Raw genomic sequence first — 19758 nt, 5'->3', positions numbered from 1 at the left:
ATTCGATGTCAAATGTTTGATAGCGCTGACTCGAAGCCACTAACAACTCATTTTCCCAGACACCCTTGCGAGCTTTACGTCGTTGTGCGTCAACTCCCCAGTCCCCCCACCATCACTGTTCTACAGAGGAAGAAAGGGGGAGACGGGCAACCTGTATTGAACGCTGTAAGTGTAGTTTAAATTTATATCGAATATTAAAACACACGTTTATATAGCTTAAGTCTGTACCGGCCTGGCTGCTAATAACGTTCAACCTTGCCCCGGGTTTAGTTCACACAAATATGAGCGGCAGCGGGCGGCCCAGGACCAGCTCATTCGCTGAGCCTCCCGGAGCTCCCGGGTCCGCTGCAGCCGGTGCCGGATCAGCAGTAGCCGGTGGAAGCTCGACAGGAAAAACTGGGGCTTCACAAGCCAGTGGAAGCACCTCGACGAGCTTTGGGAATTTGAAACTGCCTAGTGAGTATTATTCAATGTTTATATCATTAGTCAAACTTTCATGTTATTACAATAGCTCGGGTTGAACGTTATTTGTGAAGAAATGTGTCGGAGTGGGTTTAATGTCGATCATTGCCGCGGAGCTAACCAGCTAACAACTTGCTGTTAGCTAACTTAAGTTAGCTGACCTGCTAACGTTAGCGGTGTTTTTCATTGAGGAACCACTGCGATCAAGGGCTTTTATCGCATAGCTAACTTTATCGTTAGCTGCTGTTGGCAGGCTTGGAAGTAACTGTTAAGCCATTGTATTTCGACGGTAAATAAAGTTATGTCATTACCTAACCATTATTATTGCATTGTAACCCAAGCATGTAGTTGGTGTTAGCTGACGCTATAATATATTCATTATTAAAATCAGATGTGAAGGCTAGCTAGCTTGCTAACATTTGTAAAGAGTAGGTTTAAATGATCTGATCTAAGTTTTTAGCCGACGTCCTCGGTTCGGTCTAATCAAACAAGTGTTGTTAGTATTCTCGTAGTAATTAATGTTATCCTGAAGAAATGGAAAATATTTTCACTGACAATATCTCAAATTACTGAGTACCAGCTGCATTTTATCTAGCATGGTGACCTTAACAATATTTAACTGTTCACCTGGATGCATACATGAAAGCATATATGCGTCGTTTAAGCAGCTGCTCCAGTATATAGATCCATCTTAGATCATCTTTCACCAGGAAAGTGAGAATTCTAGCTTAGCATTTAGGAAACAGTTTGGCAAACCTGTTTTTGGCACATTGCCTGTGCAACTGTGTTAGTAACCCTCCGGTGGAGGACAAGTTCTGAGTTCTCTACACCTTATAGGAAGCCATTATTCCCTTAAGTATGCTGTCTGCTCTTACACTGATGGTTGAACATGCTTACTCCCTTCACCATTTTGACGCCTGTGCAGCAAAGTCCCTCCAGTTGGTTTTGTTGGTGTGATGTCAAGAACTTGCAGAATGCTCAGGGGTCATGTAGCTATGCAGCGGTAGTTGTTGGCTGAAGATCTGTGGGGTTGGACAGAGGTGTGCAGAAGGACAGACTCCGAGAGAGACAGAAGAAAATAGCATTGCAGATCGTGTGTCAAATAGGACAAAGTTTGATCAAAAACCGATTATTAGAACAGGTGTAATGACTAAACATTAAAATTAATGGAAGCCAAAGATCAAAGTTGACTCTAGCTGCTGTGTAGTAGGTCTTTGCTGAACTTAGTACATGCAGCCAATCAGCAGATCTTCATCAGGTGACTCATTCACATTCATTGCTTTTGAATGTAAGCTCACTTTCTTGCTCAGTTTTCAGAGTGGCTCAGAATCATCAGAATCTCCTACACTCTGTGAAATTATGTTATTGTGTCAGAGATGCCTCGGCCCTCGATTTTTAATATGCATGAAAAAACAGAATTTCCCTTCAGGGATCAAAGTATTTCTGATTTCTGATTAAAACCGAGTATGTGGCCATATGCTGCTCTGTAGCAGTAATGTTAGAAAAACACTTTCTGCTTACTCTTCTCTCTGTTGTTTTACCAATACTGCAATTACACAATACACATGTCACTATTAACCTCTGTTTACTGTTGTCAGACAACTTGGCACTATGTAACAGTGATTTGATCAATGGTTTAAGTGCAGCAGTGAAGGAATAGCTGTTTATGATTAACAGGTAGCATTAACAAGCCATAGTTGAATCACTACTTTATACTGATGACAGAGACAGAAAAATGGGAACAACTACACGGTGCCTTCAGCAATATTGAAAAACATAAGTCTACACTGAGAGTAGGAGGTGACGGAGAAAGAAGAAAATATATAGCCATTTTGGCTGATCAAAGCCTTTAGTGATCATGCAAATCACTGAAGTAAAGTTATTAGAACAGTCACAAATTGATTCTTAAGGTCTTGGTATCCATTGAAATGATTTGATGCTACTTGCAATATCATACGAGTTTTGGTAGTGAAACCAAAACAATGATTTTTTTCTATTCTCTACTTGGACAATGTAATGTGATGTATATCCCACTTTTCCCTGAAGCTCTCCAGCAACGACGTTGTCACTAACCGAGACTTCACTGATAAACCACAGAAGTGTAGAGTAACAATAGGCTTCGTGAGCCCACAGCTTGTTCTTGTCCTTGGCTGTGAAAGCTCACAGAAGCAAACTTAGCCGATGAAGAGAAAAGAGGCACTGAGCAAAACTCTGTAAAGATGAAGGCCCTCCTCATAAGCTTGAAGCTTTTCTTCACTTTAGTAGCCAGCTAGGCTAACTGACTGGCTAAGCTGTCTCGCAGTCTAAAAACACTGAGGTGATTAGGCTATTGGAATGATCAAAATACTATATACAATAAATGGTTAAGTAAATATTATGTACAATGCTAACTGCATTCAGACCAAACGCAAATTTAATCCTCGCGCCGCTTTCATTGCAGGGGACTGCTCTCAAACAACGCGATAATGCAAATAAATGCAACCTGCTATTACTACAGTGGTATAAACCCAAAGTAAACATTTGGCTGTGATTTAGTTGCAATAAACGGATCAAAAATGATGCCAAAATAACTACAACATGATGCCAATTTGTTTAACATGTGAATTCATGCTTTGTCACGTCTGCTAGCAAGAGAGCAGGACAACAACTTTGAAAATGTGTGTTTTCTGAATGGAGTTTGGATTGAGCAGGGCTATGCTAAGTTGTTCACAGTAAAGTACAACGATAGCTGGAATCACGTAACAGACACACATTTTCTGGACTCACCAGGTAGTTCAACTTCTTCGCTTTCCTTTGCTCCAAGTAATGTCCAGTTTTGTCCTGTTTTTATATAAGTATGAAGTAGTAATATCACAGAGCTCTGGCTGCCCACAGACACTAGCAACAACAGCGGAACCGCAAAACACACGGTGGCTCGCTGCTGAGAAGTGTGAGTGAAGATAAATCACTGTTTTAATCCCAAAAATTAAAGTAACGAGTTAATTTAATAAAAGCAGTAAACTCTGAGCTCTTCCCGCAGGTAAACGGCGTAGTTGTCAGAGGATAATCCATCCAACTGTGGGTGTTTTATATATCTGAAAGCTCCAGCGCTGCCCTGGCTCTCTCCACAGGTCTACGTAGCTCAGCAGCTGTCTGTCGGCCAGCAGTGATTCACTCCCCTACTCTGCCTGGTCCTCTCCAAACAATGCTCTGAAGCCGTCGGAGACGTCCGGACAATCTTGGCGCTGATAGGCTATCGCGACACAGCGTCTTGGAACTTTTTTGCTCGAGTTTAAAATTTGCAGCTCGCTCGAATACCTTTGCATTGGCCTTGTATGTAATTGCCCCGCCCCTAACCCTTGCTTTGTGTTTGGTCCGAATGAACAGTAACTGTGATAAGTGGCTAGAATAAGGATGAAACGGCACTGTAAGGAGTAAACCGGAAGTAAGCACACGTGCAGTTCATAAAACAGGCTATATGTAGCACTACATTGTGCAAGTAGTCTAATTTGAGGAATTTACACTTGACAGTTTTCAATTCTTGGTGCTATGGACACAAAGGTTTTAATAATAGGAGCACTTTGGTAGCCGACGGTTTACAGCACATGCCGTATAACTCAAGCGTTGCTGGTCCTCCACTCCCATTCTGGTGTTTTCACACACGAGAAACCTTCTTCTTCAGTACAGCATGTTCAATTTTGTAAATTATGGTCCCATTTAGACTACAATACATGATTAAAGCGTAGGTCTTTAGAGAACGACTACCTTGTAAATAAGAAGTCACTAGCATGGCGACCAGTTAGGCAATGCATCTCCCTCCCCAGCTCTCCTCAAGTTGTCCAAATATGGTCACTTCTGGTTAAATAAAAAAAAACCAAAAAAAACGGCAACGGCTAACATGCCAAATTCGATACTTCAAAGCCAGTTTACAAACCAATGGGTTACGTCACTGTGACTATGTCTACTTCTTTAATATAGTCTATGCTTGGCACCCATGTTGTTTTCAAAGTTGTTCCACCTCAAAATTTGTATTCCTACGACTAGTTACTCATTTCAAAGGTATGGAGATATTTTACTGGGACCTGTGTTTTTTTACGTGTAGTTACATCCTGTCACACCCTTTAAAATCCTAGTTGCCTCTGCCCTTGCTTCAAATCGTTGAAGGAAGACATGACCAATCCACATGAAATACATTTTCTTTATCAATGTCATTATAAAATTAAGTGTTTTAGTGGGCTTCCAACTTTTTATTTAGTGCCAGGGCAACCTCTGGCCTCACTTCATATCACATAAAGATCATCCCAATGAGTTCAACGCAGTGTAGTAGATTTTAAATGTAGGAGAAAGAGAGCACCATTTTGGATCGGCACATGGCATCGACAGATATCCTGAGTTTAGGTATGAATTGGTAACGGAAGAGAAAAAGTTAGATTGCAAGAGCGCCATCTTGAGTGGCGTGAAACAAGATCATAAACTACAATAGTAATGTCTGCAATGTAGTTTTTTTGATCGGCAGATGTAAAGACCATTGATAAGTTATTTGTAAAATACACTATAGTGTGGCTCTGATGTCGGGTCAATTGAAGCATCTTCTATTGTGGAGGAGGGGAAACATGTAGACATATGGATTAAAAGGCACCAATAGCTTTCGAGTGATTTATCCACACCACACCCTGTGTAAAGCCATCCTCAAACAATGTCAAACACGGTACTGCTGTAATGCCTAAAGGCCACTAATGATAGAATAATGTATCATGTAGTTGCTGATAATTTTATCAAGTTTAAAAATGTGCTTGAGTTTTTCACTTACAAACTAGCTAACAGATAATTGCTTATAAGTGTGGGTGTAATGAATGTCACTGTGCTCACCCTTTTTCACTTACTCATCAGGCTTGCGTTGACGTATCAGAAACCAAAGCTGCTCACTGACAGCTGGGCAGAGTGCTCATCTTTGCATTCATTATTCAAGGGACTATAATGCCACAGCTGCTCCATATTTAATGTGCTCCCCTCTGACTTGACTTGTTTAAAAAGAGTATGAAAGTGATGCTAAAAGGAAATACAGAGGAACAGTGTATGGTGTAGCTGGAATACAGGAATGTGCAGAAACCACACAGTGACTGATCTCAAAAGCTGAATATTTCCTGCTGACCTTAGGGTAGAGATCAGATCTAGGCCAATCATGTGGATATGCTATTTACTGCTAACCGTGGAAAGGTTTTGCATGGAAAATTGCAAAAGTAGGAAAGTGAATTGTTGTTTTTTTGGTATCGCAATCATCCAATCATGTTTTTGTTAAAGTAAATGTATTCATAGAGGGAGGAATAGCAGGTGATGAAGCCAAATTACTGTCTTGATTTGTCAGTTTGTGAGAGAACCCAAAATTCATTGTCTGACTCCATTTTGGAGACTTACTAGAGATCAGGAGGGGTCCTGTTGAGACAGGCGAAGTGAGCAAGCCCAGGAAATGGTAGCACTTTTGGGTGTGCTACTGTCCACGCAATTTTATCACAGGCTCTGACAAGCCTTTTGGCAACGGGGCCTCTTCTCTACTGTTCTTCCCCTCCCAGCATCATTGCTTCTGGTCCCAATTTGTCAAATCATTCTTGACCCCACACGTGCACGGGCATGAAACACTGAGCAGCTACTTGACCCAAACTAGAGCTGTCAGTTTTAGTTATATCTTGAACATCTCACTATGCCTGATTTCCACAAGGTCAAACGTAGGCTGACAGTGACACTGCTGGACTAGTTTAAAACACACACCTAGTATTTCTTCTGTCCTGTAAAATCCTCTCTAAGGTAAGTTCTAGAGATCTCACTTGTCCTCTTATGTGGACATAATGTGGTCAGGGTTGTAGGGGCCACTATATTTATGTTTCCAGGGCCACTTGGTGAGAAAAACGTCTTAGTTTTGAGTGGTGATGATCGATTAAATTAAAGTCAACTTTCTTTTGAATTCAACTAGTATACTCATGTCCTGGAGGCAGGGAAAACTTAGAATGAGGTAGGTTTATTTTATTTTTATTTGTAGGTTTAGATCACAACGTCACTAGGTGTTTCTTATCCAAAGGTTACATCTCCTCCTTTGTCTGTCTCAGACTTTGTCCCGTTTCTATTTACACAATTTTACACTATATCTATATCAGTCTTAAGTGTTGCAGACTTCTCTACATTTTCCTAGCACCATGCCTAAACATCTGTATGCCACAATCACATGTTGCAAATATACCTACCTGTACTTCAGCTCTTAATGAAAGCATAATAGCAAAACATATAACAATAGCAAAACATATAACTATAGCCTAGTCCACCTGTAACACTTCAGTGCTAAGAGAACATCCATAGTGTGATGATTACATTAAAAAAAATGACCAAATGCAACGATTTTCTTAAGTGGCTCGTACACAGGGATTATGTCAACTCATCCCTGGGGTATATCTATAATATTGGAATATAGACATTGTGGTAATTGAGATTGCAGAGGTGCTGGGCTGGATCTGTGATTGGGAAAGTAAAAATCTATTCAGATCGACAGAGAGACGCAGATAAAACCTGCAATCTGAACGGGCTAACGCACGTCACCTGGCCTGGCTTTGTGACTCTTGTCACACGAGGGTTGGAATGAGAATTTAATGTTACTGGAGTTTGAACAATACTTTCACAACTTTCTAAAAATTTGCCACAGGTGGAGGAATTGGGTATGCAAAATAATGAAGCTGGCCGCCAGGAATACAAACACGTTTTACTGGTTTTCTTTATTTGATCATAGGTTACATTACATAGGTAATATGTCTGGGATACTCTTGTAGACTCAAGTCTCTGGTAATTGTGTGACAAGGGATTTATCTTTGACTAAAGTCTCTTATGAATTGATTTAACTCAGAAGGAACGCTGGTTCAGTAGACCTGAACTACTTGTGTTTTTCCAATATGAAAGGGGTTTAGGCTAGTTTTACCCAGGGGAGCAGTGGGAAATAAGTATCAACAGTGCATTACCAGCCAGTGGAGAGTGTCTGGGGAGCCACCACATAGGTCACAACCATTTAGAGAAGGACGCAGTGCTTTCTGATGTTTAGCTTCCCTCTCTTAGGGACACTTGTTTAAAGGCTGTATTGGAGTGGGTGTGTTTATCAAATATCAGAACATCAATGTATCCATGAAAAACATTGCTGCTAGTTATGCCATTTATGATTTCATTACATTATGTTTGGATGTTTACATTTTTATTACTGACGAGGTATATTTGTGCTTTCATCCACAGGAGACAGCGGCAAAGTGACGACCGTGGTAGCCACACCCGGCCAGGGCCCTGATCGCCCACAGGAAGTGTCTTACACAGACATAAAGGTTATAGGAAATGGCTCCTTTGGAGTGGTCTACCAGGCTCGCCTCATCGAAAGCCAGGAGATGGTGGCGATTAAGAAAGTTCTCCAAGACAAGAGGTTTAAGGTATGCTTAAGACAGGCTGACTCTCTGAGATAATTACAGTAAGTGAAATGCTTTAAATAGGAGCTTTGCATCTTCAAAGAATGTTGTGGTGGATTTTGGTAGACGCAGATGACTTAATGTATATTTTTTTCTAAGCATTGCTCATTCACTCAGTGGATTTGAGTATGATGATATTCTGAAATTGTCCTGAATTAACACCGTGCGCCAGTTTGCTATGAAAGTCATATTTTTGCTCAATTCCCAATGTTTCCTTGTCTCTCCCTTTTCTTTTTTCCTTTCTTCATTGTAGAATAGGGAGCTGCAAATTATGAGGAAATTGGACCACTGCAACATAGTCAGGCTACGTTACTTCTTCTACTCCAGCGGAGAGAAGGTGTGTATGCATTGACTTGACATTTTATGTGGTAGGAATCAAGTTTCTAGATGAAGCACTACCCACCCAGGATGATTCATAGACAGGTTTTAGACAAGTTGATGGTGATCTTTATTGTACATCAAATTCAAAGTCTTTACTTGAAGTTTTAACAGTCCAAACTCCTATACTGAATTGCTCAGATTATTATTGTGTTTTTGCTTTTGCCCTGAATGTGTCTCCATCTGACGACATAGCAGCAATGTACTGATGATTCTGCAAAATGGTCCCTGTCAGTGTTATATTTTTAAATAGATATATTATTTTGATCTTCAGAGGTCATTGACCTTGAAAACAGTATGGCAAAACTACCTCACCCCAAGGTCACATATCAAATTATCCTTTTTGCCAGTTGATATGGAAATATCAATATATTGAAAGGAAGTTGATTTAACACATTGGATACTTTCATCTGTAACAATACATCATTTTATAAACTATTATCAATTTAGGTTTTGTAAGTAAATATTAATCTGCAAAGTAACTGCTTTATATAGTGATCCAACCCTTCTTATAATTGATGTACAAAGTAGCCTAAAATTAAAATTCAAGTTACATTTCACCACTGCTAGTCTTAAAACCATGTGTGTAATTCTACTTGAAAATTTTCCTTAATAAATGACAATGTTATGATTCTTAGAATACTTAAAGGAACAAACAGTTTTAGAATTTGCCTTGGAGGGCATGTGACGCAACAAAACTGTGTAGACAACATTTAAAAAATACAAACTCATGAAAAACATAATATTTTATACAGGGCTGTTATGAACCATACATTTCATAGGCATTCTCACACATACCCTAAAGCCTTAACAAACACCAGAGATATAGAATGATGAACAGGTTTATGTTTTAGTCCATAACCTCTGAACTGTATGTTAAAGAAACAAAATATTTGTTAGCAGATCAAAAAGCATTTTTATATATAAGCCATGCGCAACGATGCATACTGTGGCACAGCATGCATAGCACAGTATTTCCATAAAGAATCCCCATATAAGTCATTGTATGTTAACTCCGCTGAAGAGTAGACATTAATGTATCATATTTCATAATGAAAGATTTTATAGTTAATGAATTAAGTATTGCATTGATGTCACAGGGCATTAAAATACTCAAATATTCAAATTTGAGTCAAACATTGTTTACACTGCAATGTGCTCTAACAGTATTTACTATGGCTAATCAATTATTTACACTTGTGATGATAGATGTGTTATTACTTATAAAGTGTAAATATTGTGGCAATGAGCTGCACGAAATGTAATCATTGTAATCATTGCTTGCAGCCAAGTATTCATGTGAGATGTTAAGTGCAAAGCATAAATGTTTAACTTATCTTATTGTCAGTCACCTAGAATAATTATAACTAATTATAATTGTTAACTTACTCACCCCATGTGAAGTCCAATATATTATTTTAGATTGGATTGTTGTCATAACATCCGATTTACAGTAGTAGTAGATGTCACTTTCCACCCCTAATTATTGCAGTCCTCTTACCTGTTTTCCCCTCATTCCAGAAAGATGAGGTGTATTTGAATCTGGTGCTGGACTACGTTCCTGAGACAGTGTACAGGGTGGCTCGGCACTTCAACAAGGCCAAGACCACCATCCCTATCATCTATGTTAAGGTGGGTAGATAACGCTGGATGTGCTCCTGGGCATTTTGCCCTTACTGCTTTCACCATGCGACTAAAGGCATCATAAGGTTAATTCATTCTTCTTTTCATGTACCATAAATGAAAGGTGTATCTGGTCTTTCTGACTACAGACAAACCTGTAGTCCAGATGTTTGCAGATGTTATGTTTTCACTTCTGTCAGTTCATCTTAAAAATTCTGAGAAGGGACATAAATTCTGAGTACATTTAGGTGGTGGTGTGGGATTAATGCATCTGGAATGAATTTTGGCTCTAACTTGTAAATCTGCATTCGTTAATTTTTGACAGTACGATCAGTTAGGAAGGCAGCTGCTTTACACATTGGAGAATTGTCCATCTTTGGTAGAAATTTCTGCTCTTGGTGCTTTCGAGGTTTGAATTATACTACTGTAAATATTTAATTCTAAAAAGATGAGACTTTAAGACACAATCTGCAACTCTGACAAGGAATATGGATCATATATTCACTTGGATGAATAGGTCTGATTTTGTACTTTTTGATTTTTAATGACTGGTTTCCATGCTAGGTCATTATCTCTCTGTGTCAAATAATAAGAGATTACATTTAAATATTTCATCCCAGTCTTTTGAATAGTATTTCATCAGTTATTTAGCATTTTTAAAAGAAACTCGTGGAAACTGAAAGTAACATTTTGTTCAGTAATTGCCTGTGGAAGTAATAAACAGTAGGTATTTTCCGGTTTTGTTTTCCACATGCAGCTCACTGTTCAAGGATTATGAAAACATAAAGGGAAAGATGGTCCCCTGGGAATGAATCTGTTTGCAATACACTTGGTTCTCTGTTTAAAAGGGTGCTCGTTTTAGAGAGTGTTTGTGTGTTTACTGTGTTTGTAGCAGCAGAGAGGACATTATTGCTGTCTCATGGCCCATTTCCCTACCTCAGCTTCCCATGTGGCTTTGAGATGCATACTGATCTCTCTTGCTTTCTCTCTCCTCCTTCATCCCTCCATCCTCCAGCGACACACTTCTATCACAGCATGTACGGGGTCGTCTTCTCCCCCTCCCTCTCCCCTGGGTCTCATGTTTTTCGCCACGTCTCTCATTGTTTTCCTCTTCACTCTCTCTGCCCCCTTTTTAACCATCATCTCTCAGTCATCTTGTCTGTAATCATTTTGTAATCTGTGGCCGGCCTGCTGTCACTGCATCATGGGGGTAATAATGACGATAATGGTGATGATGACAGTGATTTGTCATATTAAGATGCTTACTGCCTGCATTCCACAAACGCATTAAATGGGTGCAGACTTAACTGTGTGAGTAATTTTTATTCAAGGATGACATCATTGACCTAGGATGTGTAGACAAATAGGAGTTGGATAAGGATTGTAACCATCCTCATATAACCCCTAGAGAATTTTTTTCATCGTTGTGTTATAGAAGCGCCTCATCAGATGCTACAAAGCTGCTTGCATAGTGTACCCACAAACAAAATTAAGGCACATGTAGAAGTGAAAATCTATGCACACACACATCTATGTATGTCTAGTTTACAAATTGTGAGATTAAAATTGATTGCCTCCTTAAACATTTTTTTGCAAGAATTTAGCTAAGGTTAAAGAAAACTCTGAAAAACAAATCTATATTTTTGCAGCAGAACAATATTTTTCTTCTCTTCTGTACGAAAAAGTATCTTACAACCTCTCAGATTTATCTTTTGATCTAGTGGAGGATCTCGACTCCCAGGCTAGGAACCACTGCCATAGCTGGGTCGGCTAAGGTCACACGTACTGTGTGCCAGTTTAAATGACAATGAAATTTTAATTTCTGGATCGTATACATTATAATGTCTGAATTTATACAATGCAATTCATGGACAGGGTAAAAAAATATTGAATTCACTTTCTAAACACACTATTAAAAAGTCTTCTATTTAATTTACGTAAATCTGAAATATTTTCTTTTGCCTGCTGTAGCCAGTAATGTTAGTTATAAAATGTTGTTGTGTCCAGTTGCAGCCCGTCAGGAGACACTATACATCTATAAACTAAAAGTGGGAATGTTGCGATAGCGGACTGTACTCGCAAGAGGCTGATAAATCCTTCTGTTTTGGGGTTTCTGTCATTATCATCAGACCTGTAACAACCAGACATTATATACTACTAGGAAGTACTGAAAAAATAACCCTAACCCTGCAGAAACCCTGATTGAGCACTGAGCTAGACACCTCCCCGTTAGCCATAAATCACCTGACTAAACATGAGAACAAAGAAAAGACGTGACATTAGTGAAGTTTGGTGTCCTGAAATGTTGTTTTGCTTTCTTCTTGGAATATCTGTATGATTCTGTCTAAGTTGTTATACACTGTTGGGCATTATGCCAACCCCTTCTGTCGCCCCTCAGGTGTACATGTACCAGCTGTTCCGCAGTCTGGCTTATATCCATTCCCAGGGCGTGTGTCACCGAGACATCAAGCCCCAGAACCTCCTGGTGGACCCAGAGACTGCCATCCTCAAACTCTGTGACTTTGGCAGGTCAGTATCAAAGCTGCCTCTGGACGTCTCTGTCTATCATTCTTTCCATTGTGGTGAATGTCTGTGTCTCAGCGTGCGTGTTTAGTTGGCTGTCTGTTTGTGTAGCCATCTCTTTCTCAGTCTTTGACTGTCCCTGTGTTGATCTGTCATATGTCTTCTTACCTCTCTGTCTTGGTAGCTAACATGCTGTGGTTTCATGAAAACAAACACACAGAAATGAAAGTGTCATGTTGAATGGCACTGCCCTCCTCAACTGTTTGTTTCTGCCTTGTCTTGCTTCTACCATCTCCTAGTGCAAAGCAGCTAGTTCGGGGGGAGCCGAATGTGTCCTATATCTGCTCACGGTACTATCGTGCCCCGGAGCTCATCTTTGGTGCCACCGACTACACGTCCAACATTGACATCTGGTCAGCCGGCTGTGTGCTGGCTGAGCTGCTGCTAGGCCAGCCCATCTTCCCCGGGGACAGTGGTGTGGACCAGCTAGTAGAGATCATCAAGGTACAGTAGGGGTACTACAGACAGTGGCTGAAAGCCAACTGATGGCACAAGCTGCTAGATGAAAAGAGATAGTTTGGAATTGAAACTACTGTCAGTATAGGCTTTGGGTATTAAGAAACTGTTCTGCGTTTATAAGAACTAGGGAAAAAGACACATCCATTGATTGATTGGTTCATGTAAGCAAAGTTTATGCTACGTTCTACCTCACCAGTCAATGCATGTGTACTTAAATTAAATATAGTATTTTAAAATACAGATATTATTAACTGAAGAACAGTATATCCAGAAGGAAAATGCAAGCTGTACACTTAATATAACAAAGGGTATTTATGTTATCATCCACACTGATAATCCTTCCTCCACATTTTGCAGGATACACCAATGATTGTGATTAATATTAATGAATATTAACTTTTCACACTTGCCTTGTTTGTCAGGTTCTGGGGACACCAACAAGGGAGCAGATCAGGGAGATGAACCCTAACTACACAGAGTTCAAATTCCCACAGATCAAAGCACACCCTTGGACAAAGGTATGTTCACACTACTGGAGAATATAATACTGGATAGCCGTTATCCACACATCAGTATGAGGTTTTAGAGTTTATATGATTTTTTTTTTTTTTGCCCTTTATGGGACAAGAAAACACCAAAATAAGAAATTGGAATTTGATGGTTTACGTCAACATAGAAATAGACTAGTCTGTTTTCAGATTAGAAAAGTAGTCCATACTTCTTTCTTTCTTTTATATATTTGTATATTCTTATATATTTTCTAGATTCATTACACATAAAGTAAAATATTTTAAGCCCTTTTTTTTTTGTTTTTAATCTAGATGATTAATTAAGAGACGATTACAGCTCATGAAAAATGAAAACTCTGGTATCTCAAAATGCGTATCTTTTGCATAATTGTCGACCTGAGAAGAGTTCTAACCAGCTCATTTACTCAAAACACCTGATCTTTTTAATCTCTGTCTGCTTCTGGTGCTCACAATGTGCCTTTCCACAATATTCAAATGTTTTGATGCACCTGTATAAACTAATCACGCAGCTAAATAAAGTGGGGTATAGAGGAAATTATTAGCAATATGATGCCAAGTTTTGCTAACTATTATCATAAATATTGCTTATTGTCCCAGACTGGATAATCAGACTATGAAACAACAAACACTTTGGAGCAATATCTCCTATATGTTTCTCCTTATTGATCTGGCTGTTCTCTGCTGGTGTATTATTCGGGGGACTTGGATACAGGAAAATCAGCTCCTGTATCTTATCCCTCCCTGTAGTTTCTATGGTTGCCATGGTCACACGGAGTATGTTAATACAGAACCCTAAATTTCTCTCTTCTGTCAGGTGTTTAAGCCTCGTACCCCACCAGAGGCCATCGCCCTCTGCTCTCGACTGCTGGAATACACGCCGGTGACCAGGCTGTCTCCCCTGGAGGCATGTGCGCACGCCTTCTTTGATGAGCTGCGCCAGCCCAACACCCGCCTGCCCAGTGGACGAGAACTGCCCCTCCTCTTCAACTTCAGTCCCATCGGTCAGTTTACCTGCCCACCATCATCATTCATTCTTTTTTTTTTTGCTCCACTATAGGTTTCTTGTATTTGACCTCTGATGACCTTCAATTTGTTGCTCATGGTTTGGCATGTCATTGCAATGAAGGTATTTTATGAGTGATTAAACATTTGTTTGCCTTTTCTGCTCCTTCAGAGCTGTCTATCCAGCCCCAGTTGAACTCCACACTCATTCCTCCTCACGCTCGTGCACAGACATCGCCTGCCTCACATGGTATGTGTCACAACATAAAATGTTTTTGATGCTGGGCTTTTATTTATACATTCTGCATGTATTTATAGTTTTTGATTTGGAATGAATTTACAAAATAAATATAGTCACAAGTGGCAATTTTGGGTTCAAACCCTTTTTTGCTCAACTGAATGAAGCATCTCAATTACCCAAAATTGAAGCCGTGAGCAGCAACAAACAGGTTTCAAGCTTCAAAGCCGAGCAAAGCCACTTTAACTGGTTTAGTTCTCTTTGAAAGAGTGAGCCCAATCACACACTTTTTTTTCTTCATTGTATTTTATGCACACTCAAAGTTCTGCCCTTCGTCCTCCCTTCATTGGATTTTATTGAAACTGTGTATCTTGAGGAGATGGTGTGAGTCAGTCAGGATTGTTCAAAGGCATCTTGAGTAATGAGCAAATATGTGATAGGCCACGCCGACTTGCACCAGTCAATATGGCACTTCAGATTTTTTAGATACTTGGCCCTTAGAGCATGCATACCAAAATTGGTGAAATTGCTGTCCTCTGGATTTTGAGGTACACGGTTTTGGCATGTGTGGTTTTCTCAAACACAGACTGATGATATCTTTTAAGATTTATGATGATTGGAGATATCATTATTGAGTTATGGCCAATTTCCTGCTAAGCCCTGCCCTGCAAAGATATTTTGGTTGATGGCGGCCATGTTTTTTTCATCCAATCTTGCTCATTTCCTGCAGTGCTTCAAAATCCAAAAAGTTCATTGTACTCTTTTTCACATCCAAAAGTCCATCATGACTGACATTTAGTGTCCAAGAGGCTATTTTGTAGAGCATATTGAGCTAGACTTGTTTGATAAATTTCAAGTGACATGAGATCCTTTCCAAAATTTCATTTTTGGGCCTTAATTAGAGCGCCACCATGAAAGCCGATTGGGCTCATATTTCTGTGGAAGAACTTGCACATCATTTCCAGCTCATTCCACGTTAACAGCAACTTGAGCCGATGGTGGTGATGATAATAAACCAACAAAAGCTCAATAGGGTTTTACTGCTTTGCGGTTTGAACCCTAATTGCAAGTAACACTCAATTTGGATTGTCCAATGATACTCAGCTAACAGTTAAAAAGTAGTGTCTTTTGCCAACATGGTTAATTTCTGGCCTATATAACCCTGACCAAAAACTAAGAATTACCACAGTCTGAACTCTGACCCATTTTGAAACTCTGCTTTTAGAGCAGGATATGTCTGTGAATTCTTTCTGTGAGATAATCTTGGTGGTGGTAACCAGTGTGCTCTCCCTCTCTCTCCCTGCAGAGGGCAGTGTGTCAGACAGTTCCGCCCAGCCCAGCTCAGCACCTGGGTCCATCAACAACAGCACCTGAGCATCCATCCCTCTGTCATCCTTTCTTTTAGTCTTCCCCCTTTTCCTTTTCTCTCCTCTGCTCTTCTCCCTCTCAACCTTCCTCCTGGCTCCAAACTCTTAAGATAGAAAAGGAATAACTATACACACCCACACAAACACAGCGTTGCTGTTATCCCTGATTTTTAACCATTTTCAATAGAAAGCGATTTCTGTGTGTGTTAGCTTCAGGGAGGGAGTGGGGTTGTTTTAGGGACATTTAGGTAGCCAAGCTTGGGCTAACTTTAAGCTGCAGTCCATGTGGCCCTTGTCTGGCCTGTTAAATAAAGAAACTTTATTTGGTTGCGTAGGAAGTTTGGAGATGAGGAGGGGGGTTGTACATGTTATGTGGATTTTCTGTATTATAATCTACAGTTGACTTTTATCCCTCTTTTATGTTCATTTTATTTGCATTAGCTAATTTTATGTGTGGCCGTGGTGCCATTGAATGGGGGTCCTGATTGGCTACAGAGTTGAGAATGAGGGCCACGTCTAAGGCCTGACGAATATTGACAATCATCCTTAGAAGGGTCAAAAATGGCACACTTGTACAACACAGTGTTTGATCGTACAACACACTGTTTAGACTGGTGTCTTTTGTCATTTTCTACCCTGAACTCATACTCAAGTATTGTCAGTTCACCCAGCCCAATGGTGAACAAATGTGAAGACTTTTTTAAAATCTCCCAGTTTGATACCAGACAGAACATATTGGCTGATTTTTCATTGTCATTTTAGATAAGAGGTGGTTTTAAATTTTATTACAAAGGGGGGCACCACAGCCTGTCTTTACAGTTCCTTTTTGAATATTAGCTCCTCAACTGCCTTTTATGTGAATGCGAGGGAGCTTTATACGAGCAGAGTGCACATCTTCAGTTTCTTCAGTATAAGCTCTTGTTTTCATTGGTTAAGCTGGAAACCAAGCGTTTCATGTTAATTAATTTTCAAGTGAGTATTGCACATCTCCAAAGGGAGTAGAGGGGAAGCAAAGGGGCGAGTTACGTGTCCTGTCCAGCTGTTAATATAACTTCACACAGAGGGAGCCGTTGGTTTGGGTCTCCAGTTGCATCTTATCCAGAAGCCTCAATGTGTCTCATAAACACAGCTGCCCAGCACTGTAGGGTGCATAGTCCCCTCACTAATTATGTCACTTTGCGGTGTTAGGTTTCATATTAGCTTTATTATGGTGACATCAGGTGCAGAGGGCACAGAGAGACTACTGGCCGCTTTCACTGCTCACCTGGCTCGTCATTGTCATTTCAGATAGTATACACAGTTATTGTTTGTGCAGGGGGAGGAGTATGAATGAATTGTCTTTGGTTTGTGAGAGATTTGTTTAAAACCCTCTCTGCCCCTTCCCAAACAGCCTACCTGTGACACTCATATCATGTTCTTCTTGTCCTGTGATGATGCTAGGAACTGATCTTGAATGATGTACGCAGCCGCTGTCCGCATGGACTAGTTTTCATTCTTCCACCACGCAAATGTGCATGTTCAGCCCAAGTTGACCACACTGTTACTTCCACTAATCTCAGTAATAATCTGACCAGAAATGATGCTCGAACCCCTGAAACCCAACAGCTTTTGGAGCCTCCCCTTCCATATCTTTTTGTCCTCATCCCCTCTGCCTTCTCTTTCCCTCTTTCCTCCTCCTTTTTTCACTGCTAAACTGTAAATATCAAGTACCTTTTATTTTATTTTGTTATTTTTGTTATTATTGTTATTATATTGTTGTTCTTGTAATTTTTTTTTTTTCTCTCTAGTAGACCGGCTCAACAGCGGCCGGACTGTTTATCCTCAGTCGCAGTCTGTAAATACGATTTCATTTCAGTCCCTGGTTCAGGAGGGGAAACACAGAACAAAATGTTTCATTTATTCTCTCTCCCTCCATTTCTCTCTTTACGACTTTCCCTTTTCCCCCATAAATGTTGTCATAACTGTTTTATTTATTGTATTGTGTTTTTTGGAAGGGGACGGGGATCTTTTATTTTCCACTCGGGTGGTAAAATTGAAGGTTTGTTTGTTTGTTTTTTTGGGTCGTTATTGTTTTCCCAAATGTTTTGTCCAGCAATGTCACATGCAAAACAATTTCACATCCAAGATACTGTACTCAAATCCAGACGTCGGTGTGTGTGTGTGTGTGTGTGTGTGTGTGTGTGTGTGTGGCACATGCTAGCCAACAGGTGGAAATCCAGTTTTCCATTTAACTTCAATGTGAAGGGAATGTTACAAGCTTCTGGGTTTATGGAGGTCGCGATGTTGGGAGGGATCACCTGGTGTGTCTGTCTGTCTGTCTGTCTGTCTGGAGGAGAGGGGAAATAATGAATCTGTCCACTGACATGTATCATCTCCTGTGTCCGACCGTGTCTGTTTTCGCTTCCTGTGTGTCGTATGAGTGTTAACAGGTTTGACCTGTTAGTACAAGTGTGTATGCTTCACAGATAACTTAGCTGCAGGGAATGTATGTGTGCTGGCAGACCATGGACATTGTTCTCTGTACTCCTGACTCCTTCCTAAATGAAGAGCTGACTAAATGTGCTATTTTAATGTTTTTTTTCCCCCCTCCTTCTGATCTGTCACACTTTGTTTTTAATTTGCTGTGAGCCTGCTCTTTTATCAGCCTTGTCTGAGGGTAGAATCTCATGGTTGGGAACAGAACGGTTGGATTAAGGAGATGATGAAGAGAGAGGGATGGTGGGAGAGAGACAGTTTTTGTTTGTTGGTATAAATAATTAAACTCATTAATAAAGTGATGAAACTGTTCCTGTCTCACTTGATTTAATTATACTTGAATAAGCGAGCCATGTTTACATGATCACAGTGGGGATGCAAGTGACAATGACATTAAAACGGCATGTTTATTAGTTTCTTTGATTTCTTGTCCTGTGTATAGAAAGAACATCAGTAATTTGAAGTCAAGTCTCCCCAATGCTAGTTGAAGTCCTTCTGTGCACCACAAGGCCAGATTACCAACTGGGCAAAGTGGCAGGCTTGACCTAATTGAATTGATAATTTGCATGGAAGCTGCCAATAAGAACAATATGAACTGGTATGTGTTGGGCTTAAGGTTGGTCCTCCTTTAGTAGCTGATAATGAGGCCTTGTCTTAAAGAGGTTCCCTGCATTAAATTGTAATTTCATGACGTTCATGGTTTCTGTTTTGTGCTTATGTTATATTCCCAGGTTAATGCTTTTTTGTCAAATCACCGGTTAATATTTCTAGGACTAAGTAGTAATCATCTGAGCATGCACCGCTCTGGAATTTTAGGGCCAATCATGATAACAGATTATCTGTTTGTTGTGACCGATGCAATTGTAAAAATGCGAAGAGGACAGAAAAAGTAAGTTTATTTTCAGTTCTGCCAATCTCTGGTTTCTTTAGTACCAGAGAGAGTATAGAAGAATTATCATCAAAATGTACTTAAAGAAACAAGTAAAAGTACTAAATGGCCCCTTGTAATTGATAGAGATATAGAGATATATAACATTATTATTTTGTTTACGGATGCGTCAATGTGTAATTAGCATTTTACTAGTCCAATCCTTCCTACAAGGTATACATCTGGGGGAGTCATGAGACGATTAACAGGATGATTAATGGGAGATTTAAGTTCTGCTTAAAGTGGT

General features: G+C 39.9%; 1 protein-coding gene across 1 annotated transcript; it reads left to right on the top strand.

Moving 5' to 3' along the window:
* The first annotated feature begins 64 nt into the window (after positions 1-64).
* gsk3ab (glycogen synthase kinase 3 alpha b) lies at positions 65-18894 on the top strand. The gene is made up of 11 exons (XM_038711035.1): positions 65-165; positions 271-456; positions 7705-7892; positions 8182-8265; positions 9828-9938; positions 12328-12458; positions 12752-12956; positions 13394-13489; positions 14316-14502; positions 14676-14753; positions 16048-18894. Exons 2-11 carry the CDS (start codon positions 282-284, stop codon positions 16113-16115), a joined length of 1323 nt encoding a protein of 440 aa, XP_038566963.1. The 5' UTR covers positions 65-165; positions 271-281; the 3' UTR covers positions 16116-18894.
* Positions 18895-19758: the final 864 nt, after the last annotated feature.

Source organism: Micropterus salmoides, unplaced genomic scaffold (genome assembly GCF_014851395.1).
Source record: "Micropterus salmoides isolate LMB-PRFRI ecotype aquatic unplaced genomic scaffold, ASM1485139v1 Ms_hic_scaffold_11, whole genome shotgun sequence".
NCBI lineage: Eukaryota > Metazoa > Chordata > Actinopteri > Centrarchiformes > Centrarchidae > Micropterus > Micropterus salmoides.
The sequence above is the reverse complement of the archived record's forward strand: the minus strand, read 5'-3'. Positions and strand labels throughout refer to the sequence as shown.